The 15,000-nt window shown below is 45.0% G+C and overlaps 2 protein-coding genes and 1 long non-coding RNA gene across 4 annotated transcripts in view; all 3 read right to left on the bottom strand.

Annotated features, from left to right (window-relative positions):
- Positions 1-15,000, bottom strand: part of LOC143291433 (uncharacterized) — a 22,085-nt gene that overhangs the window by 5,367 nt on the left and 1,718 nt on the right. The window lies entirely within an intron of this gene.
- Positions 6,924-11,016, bottom strand: LOC143291784 (uncharacterized). The gene is made up of 4 exons (XM_076601940.1): positions 10,950-11,016; positions 10,227-10,391; positions 8,927-9,022; positions 6,924-7,498 (listed from the first exon to the last, which is right to left on the bottom strand). The coding sequence occupies exons 1-4, from the start codon at positions 11,014-11,016 to the stop codon at positions 7,284-7,286; spliced, it is 543 nt and encodes a 180-aa protein (XP_076458055.1). The 3' UTR covers positions 6,924-7,283.
- The window catches only part of LOC143291432 (uncharacterized), a 3,986-nt gene continuing 112 nt past the window's right edge, over positions 11,127-15,000 (bottom strand). The window contains exons 1-6 of one of the 2 annotated variants that reach the window (XM_076601280.1): positions 14,999-15,000; positions 14,290-14,622; positions 13,803-13,942; positions 12,873-13,062; positions 11,936-12,206; positions 11,127-11,417 (exon numbers count right to left, since the gene is read on the bottom strand). The exon at positions 14,999-15,000 is cut by the window's right edge and continues 112 nt beyond it. In XM_076601280.1, coding sequence (XP_076457395.1) covers positions 11,944-12,206; positions 12,873-13,062; positions 13,803-13,942; positions 14,290-14,622; positions 14,999-15,000 — 928 coding nt within the window. In that variant the 3' untranslated portion in view covers positions 11,127-11,417; positions 11,936-11,943. The remainder of the gene's footprint in view (positions 11,418-11,935; positions 12,207-12,872; positions 13,063-13,802; positions 13,943-14,289; positions 14,623-14,998) is intronic. The other variant, XM_076601282.1, reaches the window with a different exon arrangement.

The raw sequence follows: 15,000 nt of genomic DNA, 5'->3' as shown, positions 1-15,000 counted from the left end.
TGATGACCATCGTTGTCATCCAGCTGGGGGATGGGGGGAGGGTGGTGGTGGGGTGGGGGGGGAGGATGCTCATGAATCTATCTGTGAATGCGCAGATGGCTGAATAGTCCAATCTGCGCACGAAATGTTCGCTGACAGTTGGGGCAGACAAAGACAGGCATACCATTGTCAGGGAGCTTGTTTGCCCGTGACTTTCTGGCCTGCCTCTTCTCAACAGCTGCAGCAGTCCTGTTGGCCTCGCACAACTTGGCGCCTTTGTGCACAGCAGCACGCCATTTGTCACGGTCCACTGCAGATTCCTCCCAGGAGTCAGGGTTGATATCAAACGCTTTCAGAGAGACTTTCAGAGTATCTCTGAAGCGCTTCTTCTGACCTCCGTGTGATCTCTTCCCTTGTTGCAGCTCGCCATAGAAAAGCCTTTTGGGCAGCCGATGGTCTGGCATGCGCGCCACGTGTCCAGCCCAGCGAAGCTGGGACTTCATCAGGATGGTGAAGATGCTGGGAAGGGTGGCTTTTGCGAGCACCTCTGTGTCTGGGGTCTTGTCTTGCCACTTGATGTTCAGTAGCTTCCTGAGGCATGTTGTGTGGAAGTGGTTCAGCTTCTTGGCATGTCGTTGGTACACTGTCCAAGTTTCGCAGGCGTACAGTAGTGTGGGGAGAACTACTGCTCTGTAGACCTTTAGCTTGGTCTCAAGACTAATGCCTCTTCTGTTCCAGACATTTGCACTGAGTCTACCAAAAGTTGTGCTTGCTCTTGCAATCCTGACGTTCACTTCATCGTCGATGGTCGCATTTCGTGACAGTGTGCTGCCAAGGTATGTGAACCGCTCCACCGCACTGAGTCTCTGACCGTTGACTGTGATGTTGGGCTCAACGTAGGGTTTCCCTGGGGCTGGCTGATGGAGAACTTCAGTTTTCCTCGTGCTGATGGTAAGGCCGAAGTTCCTGCTGGCAGTGGCAAACTTGTCAACGCTGAGTTGCATGTCAGCTTCAGATCCAGCGTTGAGGGCACAATCATCAGCAAACAAAAAGTCTCTGATGATGTCTGTCATGACCTTCGTTTTTGCTTGAAGCCTTCTGAGGTCAAACAACTTACCATCTGTTCGGTACTTAAGGCCGATTCCAACATCGCCATCTCTGAAGGCATCAGTAAGCATTGCAGAGAACATGAGGCTGAACAGCGTTGGAGCCAGGACGCAGCCTTGCTTGACACCATTTGTGACAGCAAAAGGAGCAGATGTTTCCCCTTTGTCCTGGACTCGAGCCTGCATGCCTTCATGGAACTGGCTGACCAAGGAAATAAATTTCCGAGGGCATCCGTACTTGGCCATGATCTTCCACAGTCCCTCTCTACTCACGGTGTCGAAGGCCTTAGTGAGGTCGACATAGGTGGAGAACAGATCAGCATTTTGCTCCTGACATTTCTCTTGCAGCTGCCTTGCAGCAAACACCATGTCGGTGGTTCCGCGCTCTTTCCGGAATCCACATTGGCTCTCAGGCAAATGACCTTGGTCAAGGTGTGCTGTGAGGCGGTTTAGTAGGATCCTGGCAAGTATCTTGCCTGCGATGGAGAGCAAGGAAATGCCCCGATGGTTATCACAGGCTTGCCGGTTCCCCTTTCGCTTGTACAAGTGAATGATAGATGCATCTTTGAAATCCTGGGGGATCGTCTCTTCTTTCCACATGAGTGAGTACAGCTGATGGAGCTTCTCAGTCAGCACAGTGCCTCCATCCTTGTAGACCTCTGCTGGTATGGAGTCTGAGCCAGGTGCTTTGCCACTAGATAGCAGACGAATTGCTTTCTGGGTCTCAAGAGGTGTTGGCGGATCGTCCAGTGCTTCGTTGATGGGAACTTGTGGGAGACGGTCTATGGCTTCATCATTTATGGAGGAAGGGCGATTTAAGACACTGTTGAAGTGCTCAGCCCAGCGTTCGAGAATTTTCTCCTTCTCGGTGATCAAGGTATTCCCATCTGCACTGAGGAGGGGGGATGATCCTGAGGATGTGGGGCCGTAGACTTCTTTTAAGGCATCATAGAACCTCTTCATATCGTGCCTGTCAGCATATCCCTGGATCTCATCAGCTTTGTCACTCAGCCACTTATCCTGCATCTGGCGTAACTTTTGCTGAACAGTCCTGCGGATGGCATCGTACACATCCTTTTTTGATGTGGACTTTGGGTTGCTCAGGTAGGCTTGATGCAGACGGCGTTTCTCATCCAGAAGCTGCTTGATTTCATCACAGTTTTCATCAAACCAGTCTTTGTGCTTTCTGGACATGGGTCCCAGGGTCTCTGAAGCTGTACTATAGATCAGCTCACGCAGGGTCCTCCAGTCAGACTCCACATTCTGGTTGTCCAGAGAGGCGGATTCCAGACGATCTTCCAGCAGCTCCACAAAGGACTGTTTGATGGTGATGTTTTTCAGCTTAGCGATGTTGAGCTGTTTTGGAGCCTTCTGGCCTTGGGGGCGTCTCTTGGGCTGGATTCGAATATTCAGCTTCGAGACTACAAGGCGATGGTCTGTCCAACACTCGGCGCCGCACATGGTCTTTGTTACGCGTACATCTTGCCTATCCCTTTTCCTGACGATGACATAATCGATGAGATGCCAATGCTTTGAGCGAGGGTGCATCCATGACGTCCTGTTACGGGTAGGGAGGCAGAAAACTGTGTTGGTTATCAGCAGTTCGTGCTCTGCACAGGTCTGAAGCAAAAGCAATCCATTTGGGTTGCAGTGGCCCACACCGTGCTTTCCAATCACTCCATCCCAGGAGATGTAGTCAGAGCCAACTCTAGCATTGAAGTCCCCAAGAATGATGAGCTTGTCTGCTTTAGGGATAGCAGCAATGACAGAGTGAAGGTCCTCGTAGAACTTCGCCTTCACTTCATCCGGGTTGGTCATGGTTGGGGCGTAGGCACTGACAATGGTGAGGTGCTTCTGGCCAGATGCCAGTGGGAGTTTCATGGTCATAAGCCTATCGTTGACTCCCTTTGGGATTCCAGCTAGCTTGCTGACAAGTGCTGTTTTTACTGCAAAACCAACGCCAGCCTCACGTCGCTCTTCGCTTCCTCGTCCACTCCAGAAGAAGGTGTAACCAGATCCCCGTTCACAGAGCTCGCCTTCACCTGCAAGCCGAGTCTCACTCAAGGCTGCGATGTCAATGTTGTATCTGGCGAGTTCGGATGCAACTAGTGCCGTTCTCCTTTGGGGTCTGTCCGCGTTATCTCTGTCCAGGAGAGTCCTTATGTTCCAAGCACTAATGGTGAGAGGAACGATCCTTGTTTTTTTTCTTTTCTTTCTTGTTGTTTCGACCGCTGATGTAGGGTCCCCGCCAGCCACGGTATGCTGGCCAGGGTGATATGGAGCAGGCAATTTTTAGGGCACCTTTTCTAGCCCCTTCCTCATGCCAGGGAGGTGAGCAGTGCATTCCTAAAGAGGGCTGCTCAGACGCTCAGACGGCTGCCGAGCTCCATCGCTGCTCCTGTCGACGAAGAACGACCCTATGGCCTGAGCCGCCTGCATGCAGGTCTGCGACTGCGACTGCCAGTGTACCCACACCTGTCGTTTCGTCGCTCGCCTGTCGCCACAGGACTTGGGGGTGATGAAATGATGAAGGATGAAAGGTTATTTTGGATGACTGATGACTTGCGCAATGAGTTTGTTTAAAGTGAAGAGGAGTTGCGCAACGTCAACCTCACTCTCTCGTCCGGGTCCACCAATTTCCAGTGGCAAGACTAAGTCGAGACGACTGGAGGATGAGCACGGATGCAGTGGATGACCAAGATATCCTTTCGGTGTCTCATCTTGCTCTCTGCACTCCACAGTGCGTTGCTGTAGCCGCCTTCCTCTCCGTTGAACTGATAGGTTTCTTCCGCAGATTCTGCCGGATCCAGACTTCGCATGCATGGGTAGACACACCCCGGGGGCCAACTGCGTGTGGCATGCACACAGCACAGTGGAGCTAGATGGCCGTCGGTGGCTCTCCTGAGCCAACGCCCTTTTATGGATCTCCATAAGGGTGTCTAGCCACCCGCCTCACCAGTCCCGGAAGGGAGCGGTGGGAGTGCCGGTTTAGTCGCCGGCAACCCGACCCTGAACAGGTTGTACTGGATTACAGGTTACCAGTAGCAGATCTAATGACCTGACCTGACTTTATAGTGAATAGACGTTAAACTGAAGATACAAAAAACAAGAACAGTAATGTGTTTTGCATGGTTCAGTGTTTACCTTGACCCCCCCCCCCCCCATCTCTATCTCTGTGTGTGCCGTTTTCTTTCTTTCTTGACTCTCTCCTCCCTCCCTCTCTTTCCCTCCTCCCTCCCCCTCTCTCTTTCCCTCCATCTCTCTGTCTCCCTCCACTCTCTCTCTCTCCCTTTCTCCATCTCTCTCTCCCTCCCTCTCTCCCCTTCCCCCCTCCCCCCTCTCTCTCTCCCTCCCTCTCCCCCTCTCTCTCTCACTCCCTCCTTCTCTCTCTCTCTCTCTCTCTCCCTCCCGTTTTTATTTCATACTTAGACCTGTACAATGAGACAGCCAGAACAAATATTGTAACCAGAGCAGTATGATGAAGAACACGTTACAAAAGGATTTAAAAGGATTAATCATTACGCAGCCAAGTGGAACAGACGTGTCTTCAGTTTCGATTTCTTGCATTCACACACAACAGACACTGTGAATTCCAGTTACATTTTTAACAATACAGTTTATTCACTTTCTAAATAATCCCGAAATACCGCACATACTCTTACACTCTGCATACTTGTATTTCTGCTTGAGGCAGAGTAGACACTAGATACATTTCTAATACTTAAAAAAGACGGACGCAATAGCCCAATGATTAAAGCTTGAGCCTGAGTAGATACTAGACACATTCCTAATACTTACAAAAAAATGGCACTTTCTACAGAGAATATCGCACTACTAATTTAAAGAATACAACAACAACAACAACAAACATCCCCAATGTCCGCAAGCAGCTTCTACAAAAACACAACAGGAAATAAAGAATGTAACTATAGTACAGGATCCCTCTATAGATCATGGAGATGAACAAAAATGTCGTCAAATTGTCTTGCGTGCAGAAAGATCCATGCAATCAGCTCTATACCACTCAACCACCACTATAGGCCAACAGCTCCAATCCACGTGAATAAAATACAACTCCAATGCACGTGCATAAAATACAACTCCAATGCACGTGCATAAAGTACAATTCCAATGCACGTGCATAAAGTACAATTCCAATGCACGTGCATAAAGTACAATTCCAATGCACGTGAATACAGTACAATTCCAATGCACCTGCATAAAGAACAACTCTAATGCAGGTGAATAAAGTACAATTCCAATGCACGTGCATAAAGTACAATTCCAATGCACGTGAATAAGTACAACTTCAATGCACGTGCATAAAGTACAACTCCAATGCACGTGAATAAAATACAACTCCAATGCATAAGCATAAAGTACAATTTAAATTCAACAGCATAAAGTGCAATTCCAATGCACGTGCATAAAGTACAACTCCAATGCATGAGCATAAAGTACAATTCAAATTCAACAGCATAAAGTACAACTCCAATCCACGTGCATGAAGTACAATTCCAATGCACGTGAATAAAGTACAATTCCAATGCACGTGCATAAAGTACAATTCCAATGTACGTGAATAAAGTACAATTCCAATGCACGTGCATAAAGTACAATTCCAATGTACGTGAATAAAGTACAATTTCAATGCACGTGAATAAAGTACAATTCCAATGCACGTGCATAAAGTGCAATTCCAATGCCCAAGCATAAAACACAATTCTAACGCACAAGCATAAAGTACAATTCCAGTGCATGTGCATAAGATTACAATGTGAATGCACATGCATGAAGTACATTTTCAAATGCACAGGCATAAAATACAATTCAAATGCAAAAATATGACGTACATTGCAATACAATAGCATAAAGTAAAAGTCAAATGCACAAGCACAAAGCACAATTCCAATGCACATGCATGAAGTACATCTCTTGTGCACAAAGATAAAGCACAATGCACGAACAAAAAGTACATGCACAACTCCAGTGTACAAACAGAAAGTACAATTGAATTAATACACCAACATAAAGCACAATTCCAATGCACCAACATATAGCACAATTCCACTACACAAACGTCAAGTATAATTTCCAAAGTTCCAGCTCCTGGGAACGCTTTTGACTGATAGCCTGGAAAGTGTTAATTAAAGGCTGTTATAGCCTGGAAAGTGTTAATTAAAGGCTGTTATAGCATGGAAAGTGTTCATTAAAGTCTGTTATAGTCTGGAAAGTGTTCATTAAAGGCTGTCCCCCCAACTGAAAAACAAATGTCTCCCTTTCTTCCATATGGCGCTTACGTTCTTGTTCTTGTCATGTACATACAAACACACCTGTTACAGTTTAAGACACAAACGACGTTTTTCACTTGCAATGATTCAAATCTACTTTACACCGATAGCAGAACAATCGATATTACTACAACACATTTATTCAATGTCAAAGTGCCCATTTTCTTATGCACTGATTTCCTCCAGAAACAAGTCTGTCAATACCGTCTAATACAAAGAACTATATAAAGTATAGAGAAGAAATATTATGCACGGTATGCTATGATAAAAATAAAATTGAACATGCACAGGGTGACATTCTGAACAAAATTAGTTATGTGTATAGCAACCAACTGATCACAAGTGTTAAAGAAATGAAATTGGTAAAAGACGAATAAAACTTTCATGTAAAAACATTTGATTAAATCAATGTGGGAAGTGAGAGAGAGAGAGAGAGAGAGACAGAGACAGAGACAGAGACAGAGACAGAGAGAGACAGAGTGACAGAGTGAGAGAGACAGACAGACAGAGACAGAGACAGAGACAGAGACAGAGAGAGACAGAGACAGAGAGACAGAGACAGAGACAGAGAGAGACAGAGAGAGAGAGACAGAGACAGAGAATAAGAGAGGTAATGGAGGGGGTATGAGAGAACCAGGAAGACGGATGGTGATAGAAGTGGCTTACTACTTAAAACGAAAACCCATAGAGATGCGTTTGAAATGGCTTTTCAAGGAAAGAAAGAAAGAAAGGAAGAAAACAAAGGGTCCACGTACTCAGTGTTACAACGATTACCACCAGCATCATAATATTACTATGATTGAAACAGATAACAATGATACGAATAAGGACACGATTCATCCTGGCCGCAGTAAAAGATGGCCTGTAAAGCAGGTTCACTCTACTCCAAGCCGGTGGTCAACACGGTTTACTCAGTGTTCTTGGTGTTTTCATAGTCCTGAGAGGACGTCGTTGGCTCACTGGTTTCAGGTTCGATTTCGTAATGTCCGGCAGACGACCTCTCTTGTCTTCCCGTGGACGTATTTCCAGCAGGCAGATGTTGCTGGCTGTCTTCAGAACCAGCTGTGTTTTCATACTGGTGCTGTTCCACGGTGCTCCGTTCATTCTGTGTGGCCGTTGGTGCTGAAAAACAAACACACCGAACGACGTTTATTGTGTGTGATTAAGAGTAAGCAGACTTGCATACATGTCTTAAACTGGACTGGCAAACAGCTTTTTGAATAAGGAACAAATCACAGGAAGGAATTAGGGGTGGGGTGGGGTCTTAAAACCGATGGTTTACACAGTTTACACACTGTTTTTGGTGTTTTCCTAGTCCTGAGTGGACGTCCTTAGCTTACTGGTTTCAGGCTCGTTTTGGTAGTGTCTGTACGACAGACTCTCTTGTCTTCCCGTGGACGTACTTCCAGCAGGCAGATGTTGCTGGTTGTCTTCAGAACCAGCTGTGTTTTCATACTGGTGCTGTTCCACGGTGCTCTGTTCATTCTGTGCAGCCGTTGGCGCTGAAAAACAAACAAACAAACAAACAAACCCAAAGACGTTTACTGTATGTGCTTAAGAGTAAGCAGATTTTGTTAGTAGACCTTCATTACAATCGCAAACGGATTTAAATTAGGAATCCTACATATTAGTTTATTATGATATCAGCTGAGATGAATAAAGGTTCTGGGAAAGTGTGTGTGTGTGTATGTGTGAGGGGGGGGGATAGAGAGAGAGGGGGGGGGGGCAAACACACAGCCAGGCAAACACAGACACACAGCCAGACAGACACAGACACACAGCCAGACAGACAGACACAGACACACAGCCAGACAGACACACAGCCAGACAGACACAGACACACTGCCAGACAGACACAGACACACAGACACACAGCCAGACAGACACAGACACACAGCCAGACAGACAGAGACACACAGCCAGACAGACAGACACACAGCCAGACAGACACAGACACACAGCCAGACAGACACAGACACACAGCCAGACAGACACAGACACACAGCCAGACAGACACAGACACACAGAAAACACTTTCCAGCAAATCAACGAACAAATAACAACTACCGAGCAATGATAACGAACAGTCCCTGTACACAACCCTATACACAGCACGGACACAGACAGGTGACGAAGACAGATGCTAGCAGATGTCAGAATCTGTAGACATGAATCCATTGGTTAGTGACGAGGTCATAGGTCACAATCTGTAGACATGAATCCACTGGTTAGTGACGAGGTCATAGGTCACAATCTGTAGACATGAAGGTCACTGACTAGTGACGAGGTCATAGGTCACAATCTGTAGACATGAAGCTACTGACTAGTGACGAGGTCATAGATCACAATCTGTAGACATGAAGCTACTGACTAGTGACGAGGTCATAGGTCACAATCTGTAGACATGAAGCTACTGACTAGTGACGAGGTCATAGGTCACAAGGTTTTTGCATTTTGAACAGTTTCTGTGGTAGCCTGCATGATCGACTTCCGTATTGATGTTGTCAGTGTGTTCATGCTAATTGTCAGTCGTCATACACATGTGCATACCAGGAGGGTTGATCTGCTCATAGTTGTCCATCTCTGTGTAGGTGTGGTCATCGTCCTGCTGTCCCCGCGGGGTGGTTTTAGCGTACCTGGGTTCACCTGTGAAACGTTCATCAAACATTTATCAGATGTCCTCTCCTGTGTTGCATTTAAAACTGAAACAAAATGATGCATGACCGTACTTAACCCTTTCACCGCCAAGCTCGCCTTTATGTACAGGCGTGGTAGAGGACCCATGTCACTGAAAGGTGACCATTCATTGGTCTGTTATCCATGAACCTACTACTCTTAATGTTCGGTGGTAGGATAGGCCATATTTTCTATACATTGCACGGGGGAATCCTCAGCTATTCTTAGCACTCTCTTTTCGGAATGTTGTACTCTAAATTGACTGGCAGTGAAAGGGTTAAATAACGCATTTATTGAGGAAAAAATGACGAAAGGCAATGTCCCCGAGAAAGTAATAAGGTATGATAGCATTCAGTATGAGGTAAGTAATTCTTGTACACATTTAGAAATGAAAAAGAGAGAACATTTTCAGACAAGTTAAGAGACAATTTTCTATCTTTCGAGTCATATTTAGGGATGTTGACGAAAGTTCGGTCCGATATGGACATGTGATGAAACAACATCAAGCTGTATTGTTTAGGAAACGACATTGATCTCTTTTGTTATGTGAAGAATACTTCATTGACAATTGCTGGAAATCAATTTCTGCTGAAGATGTTTTGAAAATGCATTTTATGTACCTCGTGGCAAAATTGTACTGCGCACTGAACACATCCAATTACTTTCATCACTTTCGATATTGATGGGTTTTTTTTCTTTTTCTTTTTCCTTTTTCTTAACCAATGTTCACACTTGACTGTCACCTCCAAACCTGGACGGTGGCATTATACGTTTCAGTGACAATGATGTGGCAGATCAGATTGCAGCGACTTTGTCTCAGTTATAGATAATGTTTTCAAATGCATATGCCCTTATGAGCGCGCGCGCGCGTTTGTGTGTGTGTGTATGTGTGTGTGTGTGTGTGTGTGTGTGTGTGTGTGTGTGTGTGTGTGTGTGTGTGATGACTCCAGCCATTTTTAACGGAGAGGATGTCTAACGCAAACAAGAGAAACCACCCAGAAAACCACCATGAAGCTTTGTGCATGGACGGTATGAGTACTGACAAGAGAGAGAGAGAGAGAGAGAGAGAGAGAGAGAGTCAGACAGACATACAGACAGATAGACAGACAGACAGACAGTCGGACAGACAGACAGACAGTCGGACAGACAGACAGACAGTGGATGATGGTCTCACGTATTCTCTTCCACAGGACGACGATGACGACGGCCAAAACAACGATGATGACAACGGCAACCCCGCCCACTGCTCCACCCACCGTGACTGCCAGACCTTTTTCACTGCTGTCGTCCTTGGGACTGTTGGTGCTGGGACTGTTGGTGCTGGGACTGTCTGTGGTCACTGGTCAGGACAACAATGACAAAAGTGTTACTCCCATAAACTTCAAATACACAAGTAAAAACAGCAACAAAAAACGTCCGTTATATACACCCCATATACACTGGTTCACACTCGCACACACTGGCACCAAACGTTATTACAGATTGCATTATGTTTCCTACCAGACTGATTCATGAATTAAGTGCTGGTGTAATTGAGGTACTTAAATCGTTGTAGTAGGTGTAGTGGAGTTGCACAGACCAGTATATGTGATGTATACTATACTAGCTTTCCCTGCTGATAACGAAAAATGTTATGTGACAATAATGAATCATATTGTAAATATGTAATTACTGTTTATTACGTTGTACAAGAAAGACTGTTTCTTCTTCTTAAAAACATAAACATAGTCTGAAACACGTCTGGCAGTTAACCACCCTTTCTTCTCAAGAAAGACAAAAACAAGGGAACAACCAACCCAACAAATAAACAGAGAAAGAAAGAGAAAATACAGAAAAAGGCACAGAGAAACGAAATTTTAAATAAAGTCCGGTTTAAGTGAATCCCACATCCCCTAACGCTGAGAGGACGACAGCTGACATTGTTGCATAATGGTCGGTACCGTCATCTCATGAGAAGAGACCATACTGCAAAATAGATACACTTCTGAGTTTTTCAGCCACAGACAAAAGTAAACAAGGCATAGACATAGTGAATCTATCGTATCTTATGTGTCATGATCAATCCTACCTGGGACAACAGTGATGGTGACAGTTGTCGTTGCTGTATAAAGGCTGGGTCTGTCATCCCAGACTGCAAAGCAAAGACACAGAGTGCCACTGTCCCTGGCAGACACGGAGTTGATGGATACACTGCTGACCACTGTCTCACCATCAGCTGTGTCTGGTCCATCACTGTGTGTTCCACAATAGAACGTGACGGCACTAACAGGAGGATTTCCGCCTGTCACAGTGCAGGTCAGAGACAGAGAGTCTCCCTCAGTGTGGCTGGTGGTTCCACTGATCTCTGGGGGAGATGGCGGAGGGTCTGCAGCATAAAACGAAAGAAAGGACAATAATTTTCCCTTTGTGAATACATCTCTTCTCCGTGTGTGTCTGTCTGTGTCTATGTGTGTGTATCTATCTTCTGTGTGCCTGTCCTTTTGTCTCTGCGTCTGTCAGTCAGTCAGTCAGTCAGTCAGTCAGTTTATCTGTCTGTCTCTGTCTCTCTCTCTGTGGTATACATAACCAGTGGTGTCTTACGGGACAGCCAATGAAGAAACAGGGCGTGAGATGACAGGGAAAAAATAAAATAACAACAACAACAAAAGAAAGACAAAAGAAGAGAAGAGAGTAAACATTGTAGCAACTGCCAGACACAACAATAAAATTAAAAACAAAACAAAGCAATGAAACGATAGGACTTTCTTCCTTTCCTTCCTTCCTTCCTTCCTTCATTGCTTTCTTTCTTTTTGTAGTCAGACATGCCAACACCTTTTTCTCCTCTTCGCACAGTCAATCACACGTGCACACAGACACATATAAAACCGATTCCCACAAACTCACATTTCACGTTAACTGTGTACACTGTTGTTTTCACATGCCTGGCTGCGAATCCACCCCAGTACTGACTGCACGTGTAGATCTGACCATCCAGTGACCCGGGTACATTGGTCAGCTGTAGTGTTGATGTGTTGCTGACAGCATGACCACTGCCTGAACCATGACACCAGGGCAGATGGTTCAGAGGGAGAGGCCCGACATTCACAGGTATCGTCATCACCCTCTATGATGTCATCTGGACAGTTGTGTAACTGAGGGAGGTCCTTTGGGGATGCTGTCAAACAACAAACAAACTGACATTAACGGGTACTGAAGCTAACACTTATTTTTCAAACAAGGGTGACAAGGCTTTCGAGAATCACGTGTGGTACCCACTTGAACCATCAGGGGAATCATGAAAAAGAAGAAAGGACGCTGTAAGGCATATCAACTTGCAACAGTTTAATCATACACAGTGGCCTTACACTCCGATACGTGACTACGACTATAGTGTTTATGTTCTCACATCAACCAGTAACTGTGACGAGTTTGATACCGATATTATCGTTAATGTTGTAATGTTGTTGTTAATGCTGTCGTCGTTATTTCTACTCTTACGGGTGCTCCCCCTCCTCCAACACCCCCCGAACACATGGATATCAAAGCTTATGAATCATCTGTCTTTGAGGACTGCTGACTCACATACACAAACATACACACGCACCTGTACAGATACAAACAAGTACAAATGCGCACACACATGCATTAAGTCACACACACACACACACACACACACACATATATACATACATATATATATATATATATATATATATAAGATATATATATATATATATAGAGAGAGAGAGAGAGAGAGAGAGAGAGATGTGTGTGTGTGTATTGACAGAGAGAGAGAGAGAGAGAGAGAGAGAGAGAGAGAGAGACTTACTTACTTACTTACTTATATTAAGATCCTGTACATAGTGCTCATAACCAGGACTGTCTCCAGGATCAATCCACAGGAAATACAAACCATCATCAGAGAGCAATGGCTGACCAGTGAAGGAACACGTTGCTGTGTGGTATTCCTGTCCTGTGCTGTCTGTGAATGATGACGTCAGTGTCATTTGTCCTGGGAAAGGGGTTTGAGTCTGAAAAAAAAAGAAAAAGAATAAATGAACTTGATGAACATATGGTAGGTAAAAATTCCCACTTAGGTTGTGTGTTCCAAGCACCACTCACACAAGACACAGAAACAAAAACGAGAATAAACAGTACACAGCAGACAACATACACACAACAACAACTCTGGACTCGCGCGCACGCACATGGTAGCTAGAACTGTTTGACACTCATATTCTGCAATTAGTATTCATATTACAATTGTAAAATTATATCTGTTCGGCTAATCACTCTCATTCCACCTAACAGGTACTTTTAGCTGTAAACTTTAATTATGGTATGAGTACTTTTAGCTGTAAACTTTAATTCAAACCACTTCACTCTTTATGGTATGAGTACTTTTAGCTGTAAACTTTAATTCAAACCACTTCACGTTTAATGGTACGAGTACTTTTAGCAGTAAACTTTAATTCAAACCACTTCACTTTTTATGTCACACACACACACACACACACACACACACACACACACACACACGCAAACACACGCACACACACACACATAGATACATACATACATACGTACACGCACACACATACTCGCACATACACACACACACACACACACACACACACACACACACACACACACACACACACAAGAGCCTAACCCACCCCAGCTAACCACTCCCACCTTCCCCCACACACAGGCACATGCACAAGCGCTCTATGTTTTGCACAGTCTAATATTATCATACAGAGCTACATACCCCAACATTTGGAATGAACCACCATGAACACCAATACCCATCATCAGAGGCGTAGATCTTGTCCACGTCACATGACCCAGACACTGTCCAGTCTGTGGTGTTCACTGCTGTCCTGCAGTTGGTTATGGTGTAGGATGTGTCTGTGTTGAAAAAAACAACACAGTCTTCTTAGTAGAGTTACCTACACTGAACAAAAAAGAGGTGTGCCCAGTTTGGAACAAAGACAGGGAAACATATTTTTTGTGATCATATTCAAAGTGTTGATCGCATGAGAGAGAGAGGGTGAGAGAGAATCAAATGCTTTAATGACGTAAGCAACATGCTCATCTCACCAAGTGGAAAGCATGCTTCTTAACTTCTCTCCCTCCCTCCCCTGCCCACATTCCCCAAGGGAGGGAGGGAGGGAGGGAGGGAAGGAGAGGTATAGTGGTCAAACAAGTGCGCTTCAAACGGACTTCAAAACCACTTACCCCAAAAAGGCACTTACACACAACTTGTACATCACACGTTGCAGGGTCCACCATGTTTCCACCACTCAGTCCTGCACACTGCACTGTGCCAGCAATCCTGGTCCTGTGGTTCCCTGTGATGGTCAGCTGACTGGTACTGTTCTGTGGGGTGATGCTTAAGCTGTAGTCACTGTTTGTGACACTGCACTGTCCATTTGACTTGGTACACGTGCCAATCTGTAACACTGTACCGTCTGTATGGTTTACCCTCCACACCATGGTGTTATGTGTTATACCACTGCAGGTCAAAACAGCGTCTTGAGTTTCACTGATCTGTAGTCTGTTGTAAGGACAGGAGGTAATGTTGTAACCTGTTATCAAGGAAACAACACGTATTTGGAGTTGTGAACTGAAAATAAAACACATATAGTTTATTGATATCTATTCATCTACCTGTTCATCTCTATCTATCTATCTATATCTTTATCTTTTTATATAAAGATATATGGACACACACACACACACACACACACACACACACACACACACACACACACACACACACACACACACACATATATATATATATATATATAAAATTTGAGACAAAGGGAAGAAAAATAAAGTAACTGATTCTGCCATGCTGATCCTACCCTTCCCCCCAGCCCTCCATTCCCAATGATCTCAGACGTAAGTCGAAAAGAATGGGGACAGAATGCACATTTAACAAAGACAACAGCAACTCACCC

This window comes from Babylonia areolata, chromosome 17, assembly GCF_041734735.1.
Source record: "Babylonia areolata isolate BAREFJ2019XMU chromosome 17, ASM4173473v1, whole genome shotgun sequence".
Taxonomy (NCBI): domain Eukaryota; kingdom Metazoa; phylum Mollusca; class Gastropoda; order Neogastropoda; family Buccinidae; genus Babylonia; species Babylonia areolata.
The sequence above is the reverse complement of the archived record's forward strand: the minus strand, read 5'-3'. Positions and strand labels throughout refer to the sequence as shown.

Coding starts and splice junctions, on each gene's coding strand:
- LOC143291784 (XM_076601940.1), bottom strand. CDS start 11,016: ATGGTCTCTTCTCATGAGATGACGGTACCGACCATTATGCAACAATGT. Junction 10,392..10,949: donor TCAGCTGTCGTCCTCTCAGC/GTTAGGGGATGT, acceptor TGTCCTGACCAG/TGACCACAGACAGTCCCAGC. Junction 7,499..8,926: donor TGAGCAGATCAACCCTCCTG/GTATGCACATGT, acceptor TTTGTTTTTCAG/CACCAACGGCCACACAGAAT.